This window comes from Lepisma saccharinum, chromosome 3 (genome assembly GCF_977018435.1).
Source record: "Lepisma saccharinum chromosome 3, izLepSacc3.1, whole genome shotgun sequence".
NCBI lineage: Eukaryota > Metazoa > Arthropoda > Insecta > Zygentoma > Lepismatidae > Lepisma > Lepisma saccharinum.
This window is the reverse complement of record NC_139231.1, coordinates 89,538,021-89,559,971: the sequence shown is the minus strand read 5'-3', so window position 1 is coordinate 89,559,971 and position 21,951 is coordinate 89,538,021. Positions and strand designations below refer to the sequence as shown.

Genomic DNA, 21,951 nt, shown 5'->3' with positions numbered 1-21,951 from the left:
CAAAGGGTTCCGGATTTTGCTCTGTATGTCTTAGTCTTCATTGTCCTAACTGATGCACAAGCGGCCGTTCTGACAACAAACCCTACTTTGATAAATTGAAACACTTTGTAAACCACAGACTCGGCAGTGAGAACAGTAAATAACCAATCTTCTCTTAAATGAACTGCACCACCGTGTGGAAAAACCGATCTTCCCATTCACGCACGCAAATCTCCAAATTAAGCCATTCTTTTCCCGAAGCTGGCATTCGCAGAAGCCTGCTTGGTTCGCAGTTTAGCGCCAGCGTCCATGCTGCGGGCGCTCTTGTAATTAAGGAGACGGGCAGGAAGAAAATGAAAGACCTGTTATTCCTTAACCATGTTGCCAGGTCGGATTCTTCATTTCCCCAACTGCCTAATGGCGATACCACTATTTATTACACTTCCTTTTTTATCTTTCTTTTTCTCGGGGATGCTTCATTAAGAAAACTTTCGTTTCCTCTCCTTGTAAGTTCATCCATCCGGATTTTCTGGCTTTTCAGCAGCGGGAACGTGTAATGAAGCGACGTGTTTACAATTAACAGACGGAAAAGAAATGATGATTTGTTGCCGCCGGGAAATGCTAGGTTTCCACGGTAATGTACACAAGAAGGAACAACAGCGGTGTTTATCATTGTAAAGAAAGGGCTTCCGAAAATTCTCCAACACATTTCTCAACCAATTATCTCGCCAAGAAGAAAGAGGCATCGTTTCTCTTAATCGGGAGATGAAGAATGTCCATCATGTGTTGTCTTTTCCGGCCCTGCCCGAGGTGATTCAGCAGCATTTAAAAGTCTAGCAAGTTGCCAAGGAGGCGTGAGCGAGCTTCCGACGCCTTCCCCCTTCCCTGTGGCTCTTCTGTTAATTGTTATTGTGCTGTAATCCACGGGCGTCACTTGGATATCTGGAGTCTAAGCGGTGTGGAGCTTCTTACTACGAGGGGTGCGATTGGTCTTTCATCCCCTAAGAGGCACAGCGATTCATATATTTATTTATCCTTGTACACATTGACTAACCTTGCTATTATTGCTGTTGTTATTATTATTTCTTGTTTGCAGTGAGGTAGCACTTACACTTGCATTATTGATTTGACATATTTTTGTATCTCTTTGGATAATTTTAACATTAACCAAATAGACTATACAGTAATAGTGGATAAGAATAATATACGCGTAGATAATGAAAAGGCAATAATAAAATTATAATCAACTAGTTTCGTAACGTATACGAAGAAAGTTTGGAACAACACTCACTTCATGAAGAAACTTTGGAACGATACCCGCTTCATGAAGAAGCTTTAGAATGATACTCGCTTTATGAACACCCTTTGGTACGATACTCGCTCCATGAAGAATCTTTACAAATATACTCGCTTTATTAAGTAGCTTTCGGAACGATACTCGCTTCATGAAGTAGCTTCTTGAAAAATCTTTAGAACGATACTCGCTTTATTAAGTAGCTTTTGGAACGATACTCGCTTTATTAAGTAGCTTTTGGAACGATACTCGCTTCATGAAGAAGATTTTGAACGATACTCGCGTTATGAACAACCTTTGGAACGATACTCGTTTCATGAAGAAGATTTGGAACGATACTCGCTTCATGCAGTATCTTTTTGAACATTGTTCGCTTCTTGAAGAAGCTTTAGAACGATACTCGCTTCATGAAGAAACTTTGGAACGATACTCGCTTCATGAAGAAACTTTGGAACTAGACTAGCTTCATGAAGAATCATTACAAAGATACTATCTTTATTAAATAGCTTTTCGCTTCATGAACTAGCTTCTTGAAGAATCTTTAGAATGATACTCGTTTCATGAAGAAATTTCGGAACTAGACTCGTTTCATGAAGAAATTTCGGAACTAGACTCGCTTCATGAAAAATCTTTACAAAGATACTCGCTTTATTAAGTAGCTTTTGGAACGATACTCGCTTCATGAAGATTTTGAACGATACTCGCTTTATGAACAACCATTGGAACGATACTCGTTCCATGAAGAAGATTTGGAAAGATACTAGCTTCATGCAGTAGCTTCTTGTTAGGTTTAGAACGATACTCGCTTCATGAAGAATCTTTGGAACTATACTCACTTCATGAAGAAACTTTGGAACTAGACTAACTTCATGAAGAATCATTACAAAGATACTCACTTTATTAAATAACTTTTGGAACAATACTCGCTTCACGAAGAAGATTTTAAACGATAATCGATTTATGAACACCTTTTGGAACGATACTCGCTTCATGAAGATGATTTTGAACGATACTCGCTTTATGAACAACCTTTGGAACGATACTCGTTTCATGAAGAAGATTTGGAACGATACTCGCTTCATGAAGTAGCTTCTTGAACATTATTCGCTTCTTGAAGAAGCTTTAGAACGATACACGCTTCATGAAGATATTTTGGAACGATACTCGCTTCATGAAGAAACTTTGGAACTGGACTAGCTTCATGCAGAATCATTACAAACATACTCGCTTTATTAAATAGCTTTTAACGATACTCGCTTCACGAAGAACATTTTGAACGATATTCGCTTTATGAACAACCTTTGGAACTATATTTGTTTCATGAAGAAGATTTGAAACGATACTCGCTTCATGAAGTAACTTCTTGAACATTATTGGCTTCTTGAAGAAGCTTTAGAACGATACTCGCTTCATGAAGAATCTTTGGAACTATACTCACTTCATGAAGAAACTTTGGAACTAGACTAACTTCATGAAGAATCATTACAAAGATACTCACTTTATTAAATAACTTTTGGAACAATACTCGCTTCACGAAGAAGATTTTAAACGATAATCGATTTATGAACACCTTTTGGAACGATACTCGCTTCATGAAGATGATTTTGAACGATACTCGCTTTATGAACAACCTTTGGAACGATACTCGTTTCATGAAGAAGATTTGGAACGATACTCGCTTCATGAAGTAGCTTCTTGAACATTATTCGCTTCTTGAAGAAGCTTTAGAACGATACACGCTTCATGAAGATATTTTGGAACGATACTCGCTTCATGAAGAAACTTTGGAACTGGACTAGCTTCATGCAGAATCATTACAAACATACACGCTTTATTAAATAGCTTTTAACGATACTCGCTTCACGAAGAACATTTTGAACGATATTCGCTTTATGAACAACCTTTGGAACTATATTTGTTTCATGAAGAAGATTTGAAACGATACTCGCTTCATGAAGTAACTTCTTGAACATTATTGGCTTCTTGAAGAAGCTTTAGAACGATACTCGCTTCATGAAGAAACTTTGGAAGTAGACTCGCTTCATGAAGAATCTTTACAAAGATACTCACTTTATTAAGTAGCTTTTGGAACGATACTCGCTTCATGAAGAAGATTTTGAACGAAACTCGCTTTATGAACAACCTTTGGTACTATACTCGTTTCATGAAGAAGCTTTAGAACGATACTCGCTTCATGAAGTAGCTTCTTGAACATTATTCGCTTCTTTAAGAAGCTTTAGAACGATACTCGCTTCATGAAGAAACTTGAGAACGATACTCACTTCATGAAAAATCTCTACAACGATACTCGCTATATGGAGTAGCTTTTAGAAGGATACTCTCTTCATGAAGAAGATTTTGAACGATACTCGCTTCATAAAGTAGCTTTTGTTCCAAAGCTTCTTCATGAAGCGAGTATAGTTTTAAAACTTTCAAATGTCATCATTTTGTGACGCCTGCGAACATAACATGGTGATGTACACATATTATTATCATCAAGCAATACTCAATAATATTGTACATGTTTCTACTGTTGCTTAACAAAAGAAATAATATATTATCAAATTTGACGTACATTATGTTTGTCGCCTCACCAATTTCATGAGTTCATCATTTATGCTCATCGTTACGTTTGGTTGTATTTTGAACGATTGTAGTGCTGCTTTAAGTTAATTAATCAATAATGTACAGTGGGTTAGAACGGGAATATATTGTGAAGTGATATTAATAACCACAAAAATTCGTCAATTTGAATCGGATTAATGTGTGTGTATATATAATCTTAAATCGGTGTCCTTTGCCACAGCTAATGAATATTTTCAGATGATTCCGCAGCGTACTAGATAAAATAATGTTATTGCCACTCGTGTCGGTCGTGTGTCATGCAATATTATCAAGGCTCGAGGCGAATTGAGATATTAAAGCCATACTAAATGTCATTCCCTGCAATCATAGTTTTTTTTTCGGAGATCATGGACATGGATAGTTTCCAAATTGCTTAGTAGTAGAGGCAGTAAATATCAAATAGAAAAAAAATATACGATCGCGCACGCAAAATGTTTCTCAAAATATCTGCAAAACGAGATGGGCAATAATCCTGCAGACGAAGCGAGGTCAGACAGTTGATAATTAACTTTGAAGTAATAAAGAGGACTGCTCTTCGTGACCCGAGTTTGAGAAAAGAGAAAGTCGTAAAGACAAAACCGGGCCCCGTAATGAGCTGATAGATTGATCGCTTCAAAAAACGAAATAAACGACTTCCTATGCTCAAGAGTTCCTTCTCTTCTGCTCACAATGGGCGGAGAAGGATCAGAGTTGGATGAAGGGGATCTGCACTCCTATATTCTGACCACTTGTTCTTTCATTGATTTTTATATTATGGTAACATCAGCATATAGGCTATTTTTGCCCGTCACGCCATTCCGAGATAAGCCCCTTAACTAGAACAAAAAAAAGCTCATACTTGAAGTAAATTCTATTCTATTCTACTTTTCAGATTAGTCAATAACCATTCGAATTACAAAATCGCGTCAAAACAATTCATGACGTCGTAATGTGACAAAAGTATTGCTTTTATATTAAACATTTTGAACATCACATGATTGGGACAGTAACAAGAATATGAGAGAACTGATTTCCTGTAAGAGTCAAGCAATGTACATCTCTCACTCTGCACATTGGCGAAGCCAAGCTGTGTTTGCAGTGAATTTCTGACTATCATTGCGGATGTCTGAAGTAGCGTTATGTTTTCTTCCCCCTGCAACCATGTAGGGATGGCCCCTTCCCCTCTTTGGTCAAGTTTATATTACTATCTTCATTCTACATGTAACGAAGCTCTCTCCATCTTTTTATTGTCTCTCGCAATGGGAATGTGTGGCTTCCAGGAACAATTGCGGACCAACCCTCCTTCCGCTTTAGCATCCCTCTTCCCACCCCTTCGGCTTTAAATTCACAGCTCTTGCACCCCCTTTTTTTGGGGGAAAATCATACTACTCTTTGAGCCAATCCAAGTTTTCCCTTCCGCAGCCGCATCTCCCAACTGCCTAATTGTAGAGGCGAGTTCCAGCCGTACAATCGAGGGAGGAGGGCGATATTCTGTTAACCACAATGGCTTCATCCAGACTGGCAATTCTGGGAAACTGGATGCTGCTTCCCTGGCGGTTACTCCGGCGGTTTCATTTCCCCTGTGTGCCTCTTTACCATATCCTCCCCGTTCCGGTCCTGCCAATGGTGCAGGAGAACTCCTCTGCCTCCTTCAATATCTGCACCGGCAGTCTCCTCCGAACCGCTCGGGTGCAATTGGAGAAGACGCGGCACCTGCAACTGCGGAGGAATATTTCCAAGGGAGGATCTGATAAATAGGTTCGTGCTGGAAGCATGGTGGCTTAGCGGAAAGGGTTGCTAGATTCGCCCTCATAGTGTACCACATGGTGTTTTCCTTTCTTCCTGGTTGGTTGTGGGTTCAGGCAGGACTGTATTTTCCGTCCGCAAATATCTCCATTGAACAGCATCTTCTACAAAACGGAACTATTTCGTTTCAGAAAATTCTCAATGAAGCCTTATGCTGCACTTGTAGTTATCGTCATGCTACATGAATGTAATTCCGCAAACAAATCGTCTTCTTTCATTCATTCATTGTTCTGTCCCTTTATCCATCTTCTGTCCCTCTTCACACACATGCGCGCGTGACACTTACTCTCTATTTCTGTCTCACCTAGTATCAACTTTCTTTTCTTTCATATAATTTCTCTACCCCTCTTTTTCAGCTTCTCCAATTACATCTAATTGTTTCAAATATTCCACTAATTTATTTTTGTCCTTTTTTGTTCTTTTGTGTAACCCCTGCAACATTCACCTGCAAGTTAAACTGCTATGTACCAGGAAGTGAGATGTAGTTTCATATACATGTTTGGGAGATATTTTTACAAGATTAATAGATATTATTTTACAAACTTTATGCTGTGCTGGTAATGACGTACTTACGAGAGGGTGCTGTAAGCACGTAGCCCTTGTACCTTGAACAAATTGTAATGAACCTTCATCCTTGTAGTTTCTTGTGAACACACATGAGCTTTCTAAAAAGAAAGAAAACTCATGTGGTTTCCAGAGCAACAATTTTTTTTTCAGGTCTTCAGGAGTTACGAGAAAGGTCACACAAGTGTCGGGCCTCCCCCATGGCGCAGTGGTAGCATCATTGCCTTGTAATCAAGGGGTCCCGGGTTCGATACCCGGTGGAGGCACAAGTGGTTTGGATCCCACTTTAAACTGTAGGTCCAATCCCGATTAGCCTTACTGTGCAGCAAAAAGTCGACTTAAAACACCAACTCAAGCCAAACTCAAGTTACACAAGTGTCTCTGTCTCCACGGAGAGCATGTTGAATAAAAACATCATTTCTATTTTCCTGCTTTGTGTAGAAAATAACACTAGAAACTGACCGACCATCTCATTACATCCCCTCTTTCTTGTTCTGTAGCAATTTTACGATGTTCATCTGTCTCTGTGGGCTAATCGCGATAATGGGATAATTAAATTGCTGAAGGGATATTCACAGAGGAACACCAATGCACAGTCCACGATTCGAACCAGAAGCTTGGATGGCGAGCGTCTTGGTTACCGATATAGCTACTATATATAATCTAAGTTGTATATTAATTTCATAATCTATAATCAGTATCAAAATGGCAGAGAATTAAGCTGTAGTGTGTTCAATGTTATGTTCCTCAATATTTTTAGAAAAATACAATGGTTATTGTCTTACCGTAGTTGGATGGCAGCGGAAATTGACGATCTTAGACCATCGTATCTTAAGTCAACTTGCTACAACGTATGTATAGTTTATGCAATTAGTATTACAGAGTTGCGATTTAGGATTGCTGGTCTTCGAACTTTTCTTTTATATAACCCCTTGGACCCAGGAGTTATAACTGACAAAATACAATACATGGCAGTAGACAGTTGTAATACTTATTATATGAAATGCTCTAGGGGTAGTAACAACGCAGTTATAAAGGACAGTCTGAAACATCAGTGATCCAATTTTGGTTACGCATCGCACAATCTTTCATACGATGGAGGATCTTTGTAGGTTCAGAAGCCAATTATAATCTTTCGTATTCCAACCCTAGATACTATTTTTGTACCCTGCAGCAATTTACTGAAAACGGACTCCACAAAGCAAACAGCGGTTCCAACTAACCAATGACGTCATTCTTTTAATGAAGCAACTACGTTTCCCGAAACTCAACCAACAAAATAATGATATCGGTCGCCTGACAGGTTCGTGGGAGTTGATAAAAGGCAGCTGTCTTTTATGTTTGATAATAACAGGCACGCGGTCTACGGTATTGTTAAATAAGACGTCAGAAGCGGGTCGCGGAATTGGTAAAACATGGGGGGTTCAAGACAAGTTCTCCCCTTATCAAAACCCCATCCATATGGTATAATCGACAAGAGGGGTAATTATAGCCTGTACCCTGATATTAAGCCATCTAATGTGCAGGTCATTAGATCCCGTGTCTTGACAATTTTCAGGGGGTTTATGTACGTTTTGTGAGGGTAGATTTGGGGGTTGAGGACCTGGTGGGGTGAAACCGTGGCTTTCGTTCCGGCTGACGGCTCGGTCTTCTCGCCATTGGACAGTGACCGATGGCGCAGGGCCACGAAAATTCGCGTTTTATAAAATGCAGCAGGTGATTTCGGTACGGCTGCGAAAATTAATGAACATCCACCCTTCCCGTCCCCGTTGCGTGTGCTGTCGCGCGGATTGTTATATCTCCGTCTCTCTCTCCCACATCCCTCTCTCTCCTTTTATCCATTTCTCTCGCTCGGCCTCTTGGATTTTTCCCTCCCGCCTCTCAACACGTGCGTGACAAACATTGACGGACGCTTCTCACCTTTGCGATTGAAGTTCAATCAATTTGCCAACTCAGTTTTTAAATATTTCCCAAGATAAACCGAATGTAGAGCATTAGAATCTGGAAATAAAATATACCCAATAAATCAACTTAGCGGACGCGAACGTCCACCCACCTGCTACGTTCTGCTTAAGGAACTAAACTTGATTGCTGTTAAGTGTGCATAATATCTGAATCGATATTCAATTGTTTGAAAAATTATGAATGAGATTGTGTGTTCGAATATCTTAGAAATGGTTCTTGTAAGTTTAGTATTAAATCGTTGTTATTTTGTATCCTCATGTTAATCTTTATATTATCAAGTACCTATGTGTGTGAATCATTTAACCTCTGCGTACATACACGACAATTGCTTAACCAACTGGCTACTTATTGCTGAGAATCTAGACCCAGTCGTTCACCCAATTGTCTACTTATTGTTTCGGATCTACAAGAGATTGTCTACCCAACTGGCTATTTATTGTTAGGAGATGGACTCTGTTGTCCACCCAACTGGCTTTGTATGCTTTGAGGAACTGAACTTGCTTGCCTAACAATTACTTAGTGCTGAGATAATGGGCCTGGTTGTCCACCAAACTGGCTACTACTGTATAACCATATACAGTGTAAAAAAGAGAAATGTTTAGTTAGTTTGCCACCAGATCGCTTTGATTTGGAAAGGGGCGTGGCTAAGAAATACCGGAGGTCGGAGGAAAGCAAGCCTCATGTGGGAACTTCACTTCCCACTGATTAGCTGAGGTTAAAGCACGTTGAGTTCTTTCGAGTGTTAAAAAGGGACATACTCGGAATGGAACAAAGACCAGGGAGTAGCAGTTCTTGTAGTGGTTTATTATTGTTGTTTTATGTAGTGTATTTAGTTGGGATATTTTAGTTAAAGCACAGCACACGTTGTTCTATTCTGAGATAGGTCTTTTGGAAGGAAAATGAATATTAAAATTGGATATTAAAATGAAATTACTATAATCCCCTTTTGGTTAAATAAAGTGTTAGGAAGTCTTAGTTATGTAAAGATTAAATTGTATTATTTAATTGTTTCTTGATTACTTATTGAATTTATATTGGGGTTTATATTCTTATTATGATCATTTATGTAGTCTCAAGCCCTTCGGCATATTGTTAAATAAACATCTTTACTATCAAGCCTTTTATATATAATTCCTCTAAACATACAATTTTGTGGCTTAAGTCCTCCACTGCCTTTTTAAATTAATATTTCTGCTAGGCTAATGTACCGACTTTAGTTGCAAGCCTTGTGTCCTAATGAAGGACAATATTTCTCAGTGAATAATTTTAAAGGACGTGAAATATGAAGCTGGTCATACACCAGAGCATGGTTTCAATCCACGGACCTCTGGGTTATGGGCCCAGCACGCTTCCACTGCGCTTGCAAGCCTTGTGTCCTACATTAAAGGACAATATTTCTTGTGTAAATAATTCTAAAGGACATGCAATAAGAAGCTGGTCATACTACTTATTGTTGAGGATCTGGACCTGGTGATCCATCCAATAGGAATGAATGTTTTGTTTTATTTTACATCGCTTATCTGCCATCTTTGTCAAATCGCGAAGATGATGAATGACGATAAGATGATATTGATGAGGACAATCACAAACACATAGGGACAAATTACCAACACAGGCCCCACAGACGATTATACTGGCTGAGAGTCCAGACGCCAGAGCCTCGTTAGTCTGCAATGATGCAGTCCAGGGTGAACTACGTGGAAGTGAGATTGTCATTTGGGTGTCTTTAGAAAGGACAATCCCTTACACACTCTATCTAATAGATTACTGTTAAGACTTAACAAGATTTGTTTTGGCAAGATTCGAATTGCCACGAAATTCTTACTATTTTCGTATGATTAAGAAGATGAGAAGCATTTAAGCATTCACAAGGTCTTATCGTCGACTCTGTGTCCGACCTCGTTAAGTTGTCGACTCTCGATCTCACCACCGAAGTTCCCGGGTTTAAATCCCTGCCTGGGCATTGGTGTTCTGTCTGAGTGTTCCTTCATCAATTTCATCATACAATCACTCATCCCTATAGTCGCGATTAGCCAACGGGGAAGAAAAGCGACATTAAATAACAAAAATACAAATACATGCCTTTCCCGCTAAATGTATCCATCCTTTTCCCTGCCTTCACTAACCCATCATTAGTAAGGCTCACCTGTTTTCAGATACTATTTACGTCTCCCTAGAATGAATAAAATATATTAAAAATTACATTCAAGGCAGCAATGCATTGCTCTCAATTGTCTCATAAATAGCAATTTCGATTTTCTTGCACTTGAAACAATACTCCCTATAGTTTCTCTTGTACTCGTTTCCATGGAAACAAATATTAAAATCAATCCGACAATTTTCTCAACATGAAACGGTACATATGTGAACAAATATACCTTTGCTGAAACAGAAACTATGAATCAGCAAAGAAATATTTGTTCACTATCAATAAAACGAATAATTACAATAATCGGCGCTTAAGAAGAGTGATTGTTTCATATTTTAATTAAGTAAGTACTTAGTAAGTCGGTTGTGAAAAGTGTGTCATAATATTTGCTAAATAAATTATTGGTATTAATTTACTCAAGAAATGTGTTAAAATGATTATAAAATTTAATTGTTAATGTCAATTTCCTACGCAGGTAAGTTAATTAAAAATAGAACCTAATTATTAAGCATATCAGTTCCAGAAAAAAAAATGTTTGTGTTAGGAGAGAGTACTTGTTAGAATTATCGCATAACTTATATGAAGGTATCGGAACTTGTATATTTGAGGGAGGGGGGAGGCTTGGATACACTTTACCCGATTGCATTTGTAAGGAGATACTATCGAAAAAATCTTGCCGTACCAGCAATTTAATCTATGACAAAGTCTTTGGAGATAACCATACCTGGCAGCACAATTCCGCAGTTTGTCACCCTGCAAAGCTTTGAAAAGACAATTTTGAGCGCCTGCCTGTCTTTCCACTCACCCCCTCCCCTGCCCGCATACCCAACGTCCACTGGACTAGCCATCACGTGAACAAAATACCATTCATCACGGCTCAAATGGGCCTTAATGAAGGAAAACCCGGCAGTGATGGATTACATTCCGAGAGCAACCAATGACTGATTGTGCCTTTCGCCTTTTTTTTCGTTACCCTTCTATCCCCTTTTTCTGCCGTCAATATTTTTTTATTAAAAAAAAAGGAGGGAAGGGGTTTCCCATGGCGCCAGACCCTTATGGGTACTTGGAACACAGCATGATCTGTCGTTATGGTTCTCTTTTGTCAATAATCCACATCGGACTCCGAGTCGAGAGTCTTGGCTGGAAATTCAGCAGGCCGCGGGAGATGGATCGAGCGTGTCATCCGCGGTCAATTCTCCGCAGAAATTAAAGGGCGTTTAAATGCACGATGAACGATGAAGACGTCTGCTCGTCTAATCAGATATTAGACTAAATTAACCGTAGAACAGGCGTAATTGCTGTCGCTTACAAGGGGCGAGTTTTCAATGTTCTGCACAGAATTGTATCAGGTGTGGAATTTCACAGTTCGCTGCAGAAGGAAATGACGAAAGGGGGGACAATAACGAACAGGAAAGCGTGTGACTGATGATCATTATGTGTAATGAACTTGAGCCGTCCAGCTGACGTGACGTTTCCGTGTTTCTTTGCGTAATTGTTTCAGGCGAATTCCATTCATTTTCAGGTTATTAAGGTGCGTCCCGGCAATACCTATTTTGAAAATATTTCTTCTTTCGATAAAACTGTTACGATATTTCAAAATTCTGAAAAGTCACATATTTTAGTCCTTGTTGAGAATACAAGTGAATCTTCGCGTGGTTTGCTTTCGCTGTTCTCTAAATATTTATGATCGGTTTGTGACAGCGTAAGCCTATTTTCTATGACATATATCTAGATGACAGGATCATTCGATTGAAGGAATTCTAAGCAGAAGTGATTTTTCAGAATTTGGAAAATCATAACTTTCTTTTTCCATTTGCAAAGGTCTTTGGAGGTTACAGGTTCAAGGATACCTTAGAACCCTCTACTACTCCGAAGGGGTAGGTCTCCACATCAGGGTCAGTTATTGGCCCCTTTGAACTGATGACCAACAAAGCAGTAAAATGTTTTAGTGATAAAAGTAGTTTTCGATCATAACAAATCCATATACTTGTAAACAATCTAAGTAAGATATTGTTGACCTAATACATTCTTCGAAAACTCTGAAATAAAATTCAGAACCTTAACAACATCCAAAACAACAAAGTACTTAGGGGACAAAAATATGTTAAAAGAAAAGGAATGAAAAGTTATGAACAAAAATATTTTTCAAATCAACAGGTTGAAGGATAACGAAGATGTCGAATTAATCCAAAAGTTTGTTGTTTTTAACTTCACTTTATGCTCATATAGGCTAATTGAGACATTACCTACAGTTTAAATTAGAATCCGTACCATGATACAGTGTGCCTCCAGCAAGGATCGAACCCCTTGATTACAGGGCAAACTTGTTACCACAATACCATGGCCCTCAAGATGTGCCATAAACATAAATAAAATATAATCCTAGACTGAAATTGTGGACCTAAAATTGAATTCATACCTTAATTTTTTATTATTAATATTTACGTTACGTTACTTTTCTAGCTCAGTAGGAAGCAAGGTGATGTAAAGAATCTGATGCAGAGAAAAACCCGAGGGAGCCCAGGTAGGAATCGAACCGAGAACCATCGTTGACCAGGTCGTGAGCCGAACTACCTCAACACACTCGTTCATCGAAACAACCAAGTAAGCGTCTTGACGAAGGCTGTTACAAAACAGAGTTAGGAATGTATGTGTGCAGTCATACATAAACAAGTAAATTGATTCTACATTGGGTTGACGCCCGAGTCAGGTTGTTTCAGTCTCTCTGGCTAAGCTGATACAGTCCTGTTCACGTTTGAAAAATTGCCTTCATCATTCTGCTATATGAAAATGAGAAAACACATATTTAAGAACAATAACAACCAAATCGTCGCTTTTCATTGACTCCACCCTTCAGACTATTTTTCATGTGCTATTTAGCCGCTGTGGAAAGTTTCACGATTATATGACCGATCCGTAGAGTCAAAATATATTTCTACTTTCACATGTTACGGATGTAACATTGAACGTTGTCGATATGTTGCTCCCACTGACAGACGAACAGATCGGCCAAGATGTTATACAGGGTGCTCGGAAATTCGCCTTACAAACTCCTAGGACAAGTCGAGGGGACTGAGTAGACAATATTTTGAATAGGAACCCATGTCCGGAAAAGTACCGTTTCCGTGCTACGCGTACAACCATGACAATGTGTCGGATGTGCCTGTGTTGGTATGCAACCGGCTAGGCAGTACATGACGTCGGAAGATCACCGGATGGCACGTGACGTCTACAAATTGTTGCGTTCCACTGTCGACACAGGTGTTGATCAATGAATAGTACGTTTCTTTTTTGTTCCCTTGGCATTGTTACCAAATAAATTTGTTTGTATTATGGACTGAGTCACACGTCATTCACTTCTGTACCTTACGTAACACCTCATTTGACATGGTTGTAATAAATGATTACACTTTAGGTCATCAGGTGATCTTCTGACGTCATGTACTGCCTACCCGGTTGCATACCAACACAGGCACATCCGACACATTGTCATGGTTGTAGCACGGAGACTGTACGTTTCCGGACATGGGTTCTTATTCCAAATATTGTCTACTCAGTCCCCTCGACTTGCCCTAGGAGTTTGTAAGGGAAATTTCCGAGCACCCTGTATATATCCCTCATGGCAAGATACTGGCATTTCTTTCATTTCACTACAATTTATCTCTCTTTCTGTAGTAGATTCCAAGCAATCAACACATACAGAATGTTTCGATTGTGTTCATAAACAGACAAACGAACGGCTTGATTTGGAAAAATTTGTAGAGTTAACATGATGTTTTACAGGTTTGTAGCGTTATTCACTTCTGAGGTGTCGAAGGCGAAATACATATCGATTGTTGACTGTGGTTTCTTGTGTGTTATTGGCAGTCAGACGTACTAATCAAAACAATTTATGTCGTATTAAATTAGTATTTGTTCTTTAAGTGTAAGAAGTTTAGTTCTTTACGTTTGCTAGTTTCAGAGATATCGACAGGCCACTTCTGATCGACTGTTGGACAAACGAATTGATCGAGCTGCGTTGAGATATACTATTTGACAGGTCTATCAGTGCACCACAATGTCTCTATAGTTCTGATAGTTTCTGAGATAATGGTAGTTTGTGCGGCAGGTCTATCAGTAAACGATAGCTCTGGTAATTTCTGAGACACCGATAGAACATAGGCGGACACAATCGTCTCTTTTAAAATGTTTTCATCTTTCCTAGTACTCTTAAAATGAAATTGAAACTGACCAATTCACAAGATTTTCTGTCTCTATTTCTGAACAATGGGGAACCATTGTGACGGCTCCCCCCTCCCCCGTTATGAAAAATTCACCCGAAGCCCCTCGATTAGTTATTCAGTAGCACGAAACAGTCTTAGAAACAATCCTCGTCTCATCAAGAAGAATGAGAGAAAGATGCAAGTTAATAAGTGCCTGCTGAATGAAGTCGTAATGAAAGTGGAATTAGTATTTAAAAATGCAAATACCTGCTTGGAAATTCCAGTAGCTGACCCTTGTAGAACTGATTAAGAACAATGGGATATGGTTATTCTAATTAACTACTCTCTGTTTCTTTTAGAGGATGGAGCCACAATAGAAATAATTTATTCTACCGACAATCAAATTAGAAATAATAATAAGAGTATTACGTACTACACGTCTGAAATTTCAGGTTTTGATCATAATTTTAATTACATTAAGGAATCTGATAACGTCATGATGTAAATCTTAATTTTTGTTCAAATACTTATGAACAACACTGAAGGACTTGATCGTACTTTTCCCAGAAATCACTTTATCAATGTGTGACAATAATTTTCTGTGTTTTCCTGTTTTGTTTACTATTCGAAACCACGGCAATAATACACGATGTCACTAATTATTCCGCATTCTGATTCTTGAAGGTAAACAGACGTGTGTGTATGTGTGCGTGTGATAATTACATGCACAATGCATGAGGAAATACAATTTGTTAAGGCACATAACCCTCGAATTTATTTATTTTCTGACATTTTACAATATCAAGTTATCATTTTGTTGCGGCTCCGGACTGTTGTCTTCCTTCACCGCTGAGGTTATGATAAAAAATAACACTCGCGTACTGATTATACGTGGCTTTATTGTATATAAAGCATGAGCGAACTGTAAATATACATAAAAATACATGAAAGTACGTAGCGTTGTGAAAAGCGATCCTTTCGCGTGCAGGTGTATGTCTCTGCTGTACGCTCGACGATGTTCTATTGTTTTTAGTAATTCTTAACGCCAAGAGATGGCGCTGGTTGGCCTTTTACATACTGTTTTGCGATTGACGGAACATGCCGCCCACCTTGAAGGCACTGCCTTCAACCTAATTAAGTCACACAAGATACACTACACTGGAAGGGGGCACAGCCTCCCGACTGCTCTCTTCGTCTGGCCTTGGATTGTTTTTATGGATACCACCCGAATAAGTCCATCACCTCCAGGATGCAGCTCGATGATTCTTCCTAACTTCCAACTCAAGGGGGGAAGGTTGTCTTCTTTGAGTAAGACCAGGTCTCCAACGCGTAGATTAGTGTTTTTCCGTTTCCACTTGGATCGTTGTTGAAGATTTGTGAGATATTCACGTGACCACCGGTTCCAAAAATGTTGATACAACTGTTACATATGCTGCCACCTGGATAGTCTATTCACTGGAATTAAGTTCAAATCAGGTTCGGAAATGGTAGTGAGTGCCTCACCAACTAGAAAATGGCCAGGGGTTAAAGGGTTGAGGTCATTCGGGTCATTAGATAAAGGAGTCAAGGGTCTAGAATTTAAGCAAGCTTCGATGAGTGTTAGATATGTGTAAGTGTCTTCGTAAGTGAATGAGGCGTTTCCTATTATCCTCTTCAAGTGATACTTCAGCGACTTCACTGCAGCTTCCCAGAGGCCTCCCATACTTGCTGACCTTGGGGGTATGAAATGCCATTCAATGTTGTCAGAAGCTAGGAAATTCTGAACCTTTTCTTGATGAACTTGCGACATGAATAATGTTTGTAACTCTCGTAATTCACGTTGTGCACCTGCAAAGTTTGTTTCATTATCAGAGAAAATTTTAGCACATCTTCCTCGTCGAGAGATGAATCGTTTCAATGCTCCAATAAATGAATCTGTAGTTAAGTTGCTGACTAGTTCGATATGTACAGCCTTTGTAGCCAGGCAGACAAAAATTGCGATGTAAGCCTTTTCTAGTCTGCTGCCACGACGATTGTTGATTTTGATGTAAATTGGACCGCAATAATCTACACCGCTGTGTAAAAATGGTTTACTTGGTGTCACTCCTTCTCTTGGAAGGTCTCCCATCAGCTGTTCAAATGTCTCCGGTTTGTTTTTGTAGCAAACAATGCACTGATGTACAATTCTTCTGGTTAAGTTACGTCCACTGAGGGGCCAATACGATTGTCTTAGTGACGTCAGCAGAAGTTGAGGTCCAGCGTGGAGTAGTCTTCTGTGCTCATTTTCAGCAATCAAAATAGTCAATCTGGAGTTTGCTGGTAGAATAATTGGATATTTTTGGTCATATGTATTTTCAGATGCTGCAAGTCTTCCGCCCACCCTAATTACTTGATTCTTGTCGAGAAACGGATTTAAGTTAAGTAGTCTGCTTGACTTGGCTAGTTCTGCTTTACTTTTGAGAGCTTGCAACTCTGGTTGAAATTCTTCTTCTTGAGTAAGTTTTATTAAGCATGTAATAGCTGATTGCAGTTCAGTTGTTGTCAATGGTCCAAACTGTCGTTCATGCTGTAACTTTCTTGATTTGTGAGAGAAGCTCATACAATACGCTGTTACTCTCTGTAATCTTTCTAATGTGGAGTATCGTTCAAGTAACTCAAATGACTTTGTAGTTGTTAAGGCGACTGTAATTTTCCTTTGTTCAGGTAAATCTTGAGGTTCAACTGTAATCTCATTGTGATCAATAAGTTCATTTGTTAGCCATGATGGTCCATGCCACCAAGATTTAGCATTTGACATTTGTGATGGTAACAAGCCTCTTGAAATATGATCTGCTGGATTGTCTTGAGTTCTTACGTGTCTCCATTCGTAACTGCTTGTCAGTTTCTGTATTTCAGCCACTCTGTTGGCCACGAAAGTTTTCCATTGTGATGAAGGCGCTTTCAGCCAAGCTAGTACAATTGTAGAGTCTGACCATAGAATAATCTTCATTCCTGTCCATTTTAGAGCTTCTGTGACCTTGTGTGTAAGTCTGGCAAGAAGTAATGCTCCACAAAGTTCCAAACGTGGTAAAGTTACATTTTTTAGAGGGGCAATGAGAGATTTCGAGCAAAGTAAAGTAGACGTGATATGTCCATTTGAATCTTAGCATTTAATGTAAATGCATGCTCCATAACCAAGCTCAGATGCGTCGCTGAACCCATGTATCTCTACTTCTGATGTTGGTTCGGTCATTGTCCATCTGGGAACATGAAGTTTCTCTAGCTGTGGTAGTTCCTTGCGAAAGTGATCCCATTCTGAATGCAGTGATGATGGTAATGTTTCATCCCAATCTAGTTTCAGTCTCCACAGATGTTGAAGAAATACCTTTGCTTTGAATATGACTGGTCCTATTATTCCTAATGGATCGTAGATACCAGCAATGGTGGATAAAATAGATCGTTTGGAAATTCTTTCACTTCGATTTGTATCCTTTATTGTGAAGTAAAATTTATCTGTGGTTGGATTCCATAATAATCCTAAACTCCTTATAGTTTGTTGTGCTTCATCAATGTGATCTAGTTTTGTTTCTTGATGTTCTACTGGAATGTGAGATAATATTGTTGGGTCATTAGCACACCATTTTCTCAATTGAAATCCTCCACGCTGTAATAATGCGATGAGACTGTTCTGCAAATTTTAATATTTCTTCCTTTGTATTGGAACCTGTTAGAATATCATCAACGTAGATATCTCTGAGTACGACTTCTGCAGCCTTTGGAAATTCCTGTTTTTCATCTAATGCAAGTTGTTCAAGACATCTCGTAGCAAGAAATGGCGCTGAAGCTGTCCCATACGTCACTGTTGAGAGCTGAAATGTTTTGAAAGGTTTCTGTGAGTCATCACGCCAAACAATCTTCTGTAGACAAGTATCTTCTGAATGAACTTGTATTTGTCTATACATTTTCTGAATGTCACAAGTAATGACGTACATCGTGTGACAATAGTGAATATGTCATCTTGTATTGTAGGTCCCACCATTAGAATATCTTTGAGTGATAATCCACTGGAAGTTTTGCATGAGGCATCAAAAACAACACGGTGCTTCGATGTGGAGCTTGTTTCCTTGGTTACGCAATGATGAGGCAAGAAACATTCTGAAATGTGACATTCATCTTCCTCAATACGTTGCATGTGGTTCAAACTTTCATATTCGTTCATGAAATTGACATTAACATCCTTCAATTTTGGATTCTTGACGAGCCTCTTCTCCAATAAATGAAATCTTCTGGTTGATATTTCCTTTAAATCACCTAATTTACTTATGCTGTCCTTTACTGGCAATCTAACAATAAATCTTCCAGTTTCATCTCTTTTGAAATTAGCCTTAAAATGTTCTTCACAAGTAATCTCTTCTGCGGATAAGCTAGGCTTAGCGTTGCATTCTTCAAGTAACCAGAATCTTTGCAGTTGATCTTCGATTCTTTCTTCTATGCTAAGACAACATACGTTTGGTGATGCATGATGTGACGTAATATCATATTTGCCTCCCACGATCCATCCGAAAGTGGTTTTCAGTAGAGTTGGCAACCCTGGTGCAAGACGTATTTGACCTATGCAAAGCAGATCAAAGAATATTCCCGCTCCGATCAGTAAGTCTACTCTTTGAGGTGTACTGAATTGTGGATCTGCCAAATGAATATTCTGTGGAATATTCCAATTGCGGATATTAATAGGAAGTGCTGGCAGTTCTTGTGTGATTTCAGGCAGAACGACAAATTCTAATGTGGCAGAATAAGCATTGAATCTTGATTTGACAGTGGCTTGAACGCTGTGACACGCCTTTGATTCTGATGCGCCTATTCCATTTATGTGAGACACCCTGTTGGTTCTTTTCTATTTCAACATTTGCGCCATTCTCGAACTGATAAAGTTTGATTGCGATGCCGAATCGAGAAGCGCTCGACAACTATGATATGATCCTTGTGCATTACTAACATAAACAACCGCTGTACACAACATTACATTTGTTTGTTTCTGAGTATTCTGTGTTACACATGTAACGGATTCTGTATCTCTCCGCCCTGCACTCGGAGTGACGTAGTTTTCTGATTGGGAAGACGACGATGATGATGCGCTGCGTGATGATGACTGCTGAGAAAAATGCAGTAGGGAATTGTGCCTTGAATTGCAAATCTTACAATTACCTGAAGGGCATGTCTCAGATCTGTGTCCAGCTTTTAAGGCTCCTTCATACATTTGACGAAAGTCGAATCTGAGAAAGAAGAAGAAAAAAGGAGGGTCATGTGGGTTGGTTTTTGCGTGGCTTACTCTGTTACGTATCTCGGACGTAACCGAGTACGTCACGAGATTGGCAGTCTTCACAGTTTGCTTGGCTCTCAGCTTCTACTTCCTCGTAGAGCTCCGACACAGTAAATAGTCCCTGACGAACCTACACAAGTTATGTTAAAGAAACAGCGAAATGATTTTAAAAAAGTATAAAAGATTACCTACGCATGGAAACAGATCTTCATATGAGATCGTTGAAGGTAGTCATTCGTTGTTTACTGTTCGCGGCTGACGGGAGAGCAGTTGGGGTGGAGTGGGGTACCTGAGGGGAAACTTACACAATCGCTTGCAAGGGTGGAAGGAGGAGAATTTGTTTGTTGTGAAGCAGTTGACAATCTGGCGGGCAGGCGAGCGAAGAAAGCACATGAATTATCGTTTTTTTAACACGTAACGAATTTTTCATGGATAGTAAAACCGTAATTTGATGACAAAAGATTCTTAAAACATTTATGAAATGGAAGATAGTAATCACAGCCGCGCTTTCATGTCTTGAATCTTGGCTATATCATTATGTGGGAGAGGCAGGAAGGGGAATAGGCACTTTCTCTCTCTCTCTCTCTCTCTCTCTTCCTCTTTCTCTTTTTAATCTTCCATAAAGAGCAATGAAAGGAAAACCGAAAACTGTTCCTATTTTGTACCTACAGTTCCTAAATAGAAATTACAATTTTTGTAACTATAATTGGCGTACGCAGAATTTTGTCGCGAGGTGTTTCAAGTTTGTTTAGTTTTTAGTATTTATAGTAATAATAACAATACATTGTTTTTTGATTGATTGATTGATTTGCTTTATTTTACTTCGCCTTTTGTGCCACTTTTGGCTAATTTGCGAAGATGGTGATATGATGAATGAACACTCACATACAGTGGCGCAGGAACGGGGGGGGGGGTTACAGGGGTACATTGTACCCCCAAATTTTTAAAGGGGGTACTGTACCCTAGTAAATCGAGTTGTACCCCCTTTTGGTAATTTTACAGCAGAAGGAAGGTGCTACTGTTAAAAGAACCTATTTTCAATTCACCCAATAAAAAAAGTGTATATTGTTTATAATTTATGAGCATTATCTTTCTTACCACAGAAATTCAATCCATTGCAAACTTATTCTACTACATTGTGCTTGCTACTAGTTAGTTCATTGACCTGTGTTCTTGGTAACCTCCTTAAGGAGATGAAAATTGTTTAAAATGTGTGTGGAACGATGGAACCATATTTGCTCTCAGAAAATCATGCTGCAGACGAATGCTAAAGAAGTGGTCTCGTCGATTCGAATATAAGATACAAATCTTCATCAGAAGGGTATATGACTGACTCCATTTTCTTTTGAATGTTTAAAATGTAATTTTTCGAAACGAAATATTTACACAAACGAGACGAGACACGACAGACCAACTTGGGGGGTACAATGTACTCCTGTACCTCACCCATATTTTTCATAACTTTGTAAGATGGTGTACGGAAAACTATACTTAAACCTATATTTTAAGATATTTTTTTGGAAATAGAGTCCCGATTAGCCTATTTGAGCATGAAGTGAATCTAGAATAAGTTTTAATAACTTCAGAGTGGAAACCGAAACAAAAATAAGCACAAACAAGAACGAGAAGGACCTCACCACACAGAAGATGAGATGAGGCTGTGACAATTCTCGACTCATCGCATAGCGATATCATTCCTAGGTGAAATTAAATTTTTCCTAGACATTTAAACAGGATGCAATTTGCGACTTTATCAGGGGGACTTATTTTTACCTATGTATTAGGGTATACTTATAATTGGATATTAATTGCTTATAATCTAATTGTGATATCGAATGCAACACAAACACAACGCCATTTTAAGTTAAACCCTAAAGTCAAACTGTACATTACATTAGTCAGATGAATGAACGACATAAATGAGATTCACTGCAGGTTCTATTGGTATATTTTGGATTGGATGGATTCACAAGGTGTTTGATTCATTTATTTTACTTCGCATTTCTGCCACTTTTGGCTAATCGCGGAGATGAGGATGAGTGATGATATGATGAAATTGATATACACTCACAAATAACACCCATGCCCTGGCCGGGATTCAAACCTGGGA

The 21,951-nt window shown here is 39.0% G+C and overlaps 1 protein-coding gene across 1 annotated transcript; it reads right to left on the bottom strand.

Moving 5' to 3' along the window:
- Positions 1-15,986: 15,986 nt before the first annotated feature.
- On the bottom strand, positions 15,987-17,531 carry LOC145985604 (uncharacterized). The gene has a single exon (XM_083119673.1). It carries the CDS (start codon positions 17,529-17,531, stop codon positions 15,987-15,989), a length of 1,545 nt encoding a protein of 514 aa, XP_082975799.1.
- Positions 17,532-21,951: the final 4,420 nt, after the last annotated feature.

Coding starts and splice junctions, on each gene's coding strand:
- LOC145985604 (XM_083119673.1), bottom strand. CDS start 17,531: ATGAAGATTATTCTATGGTCAGACTCTACAATTGTACTAGCTTGGCTG.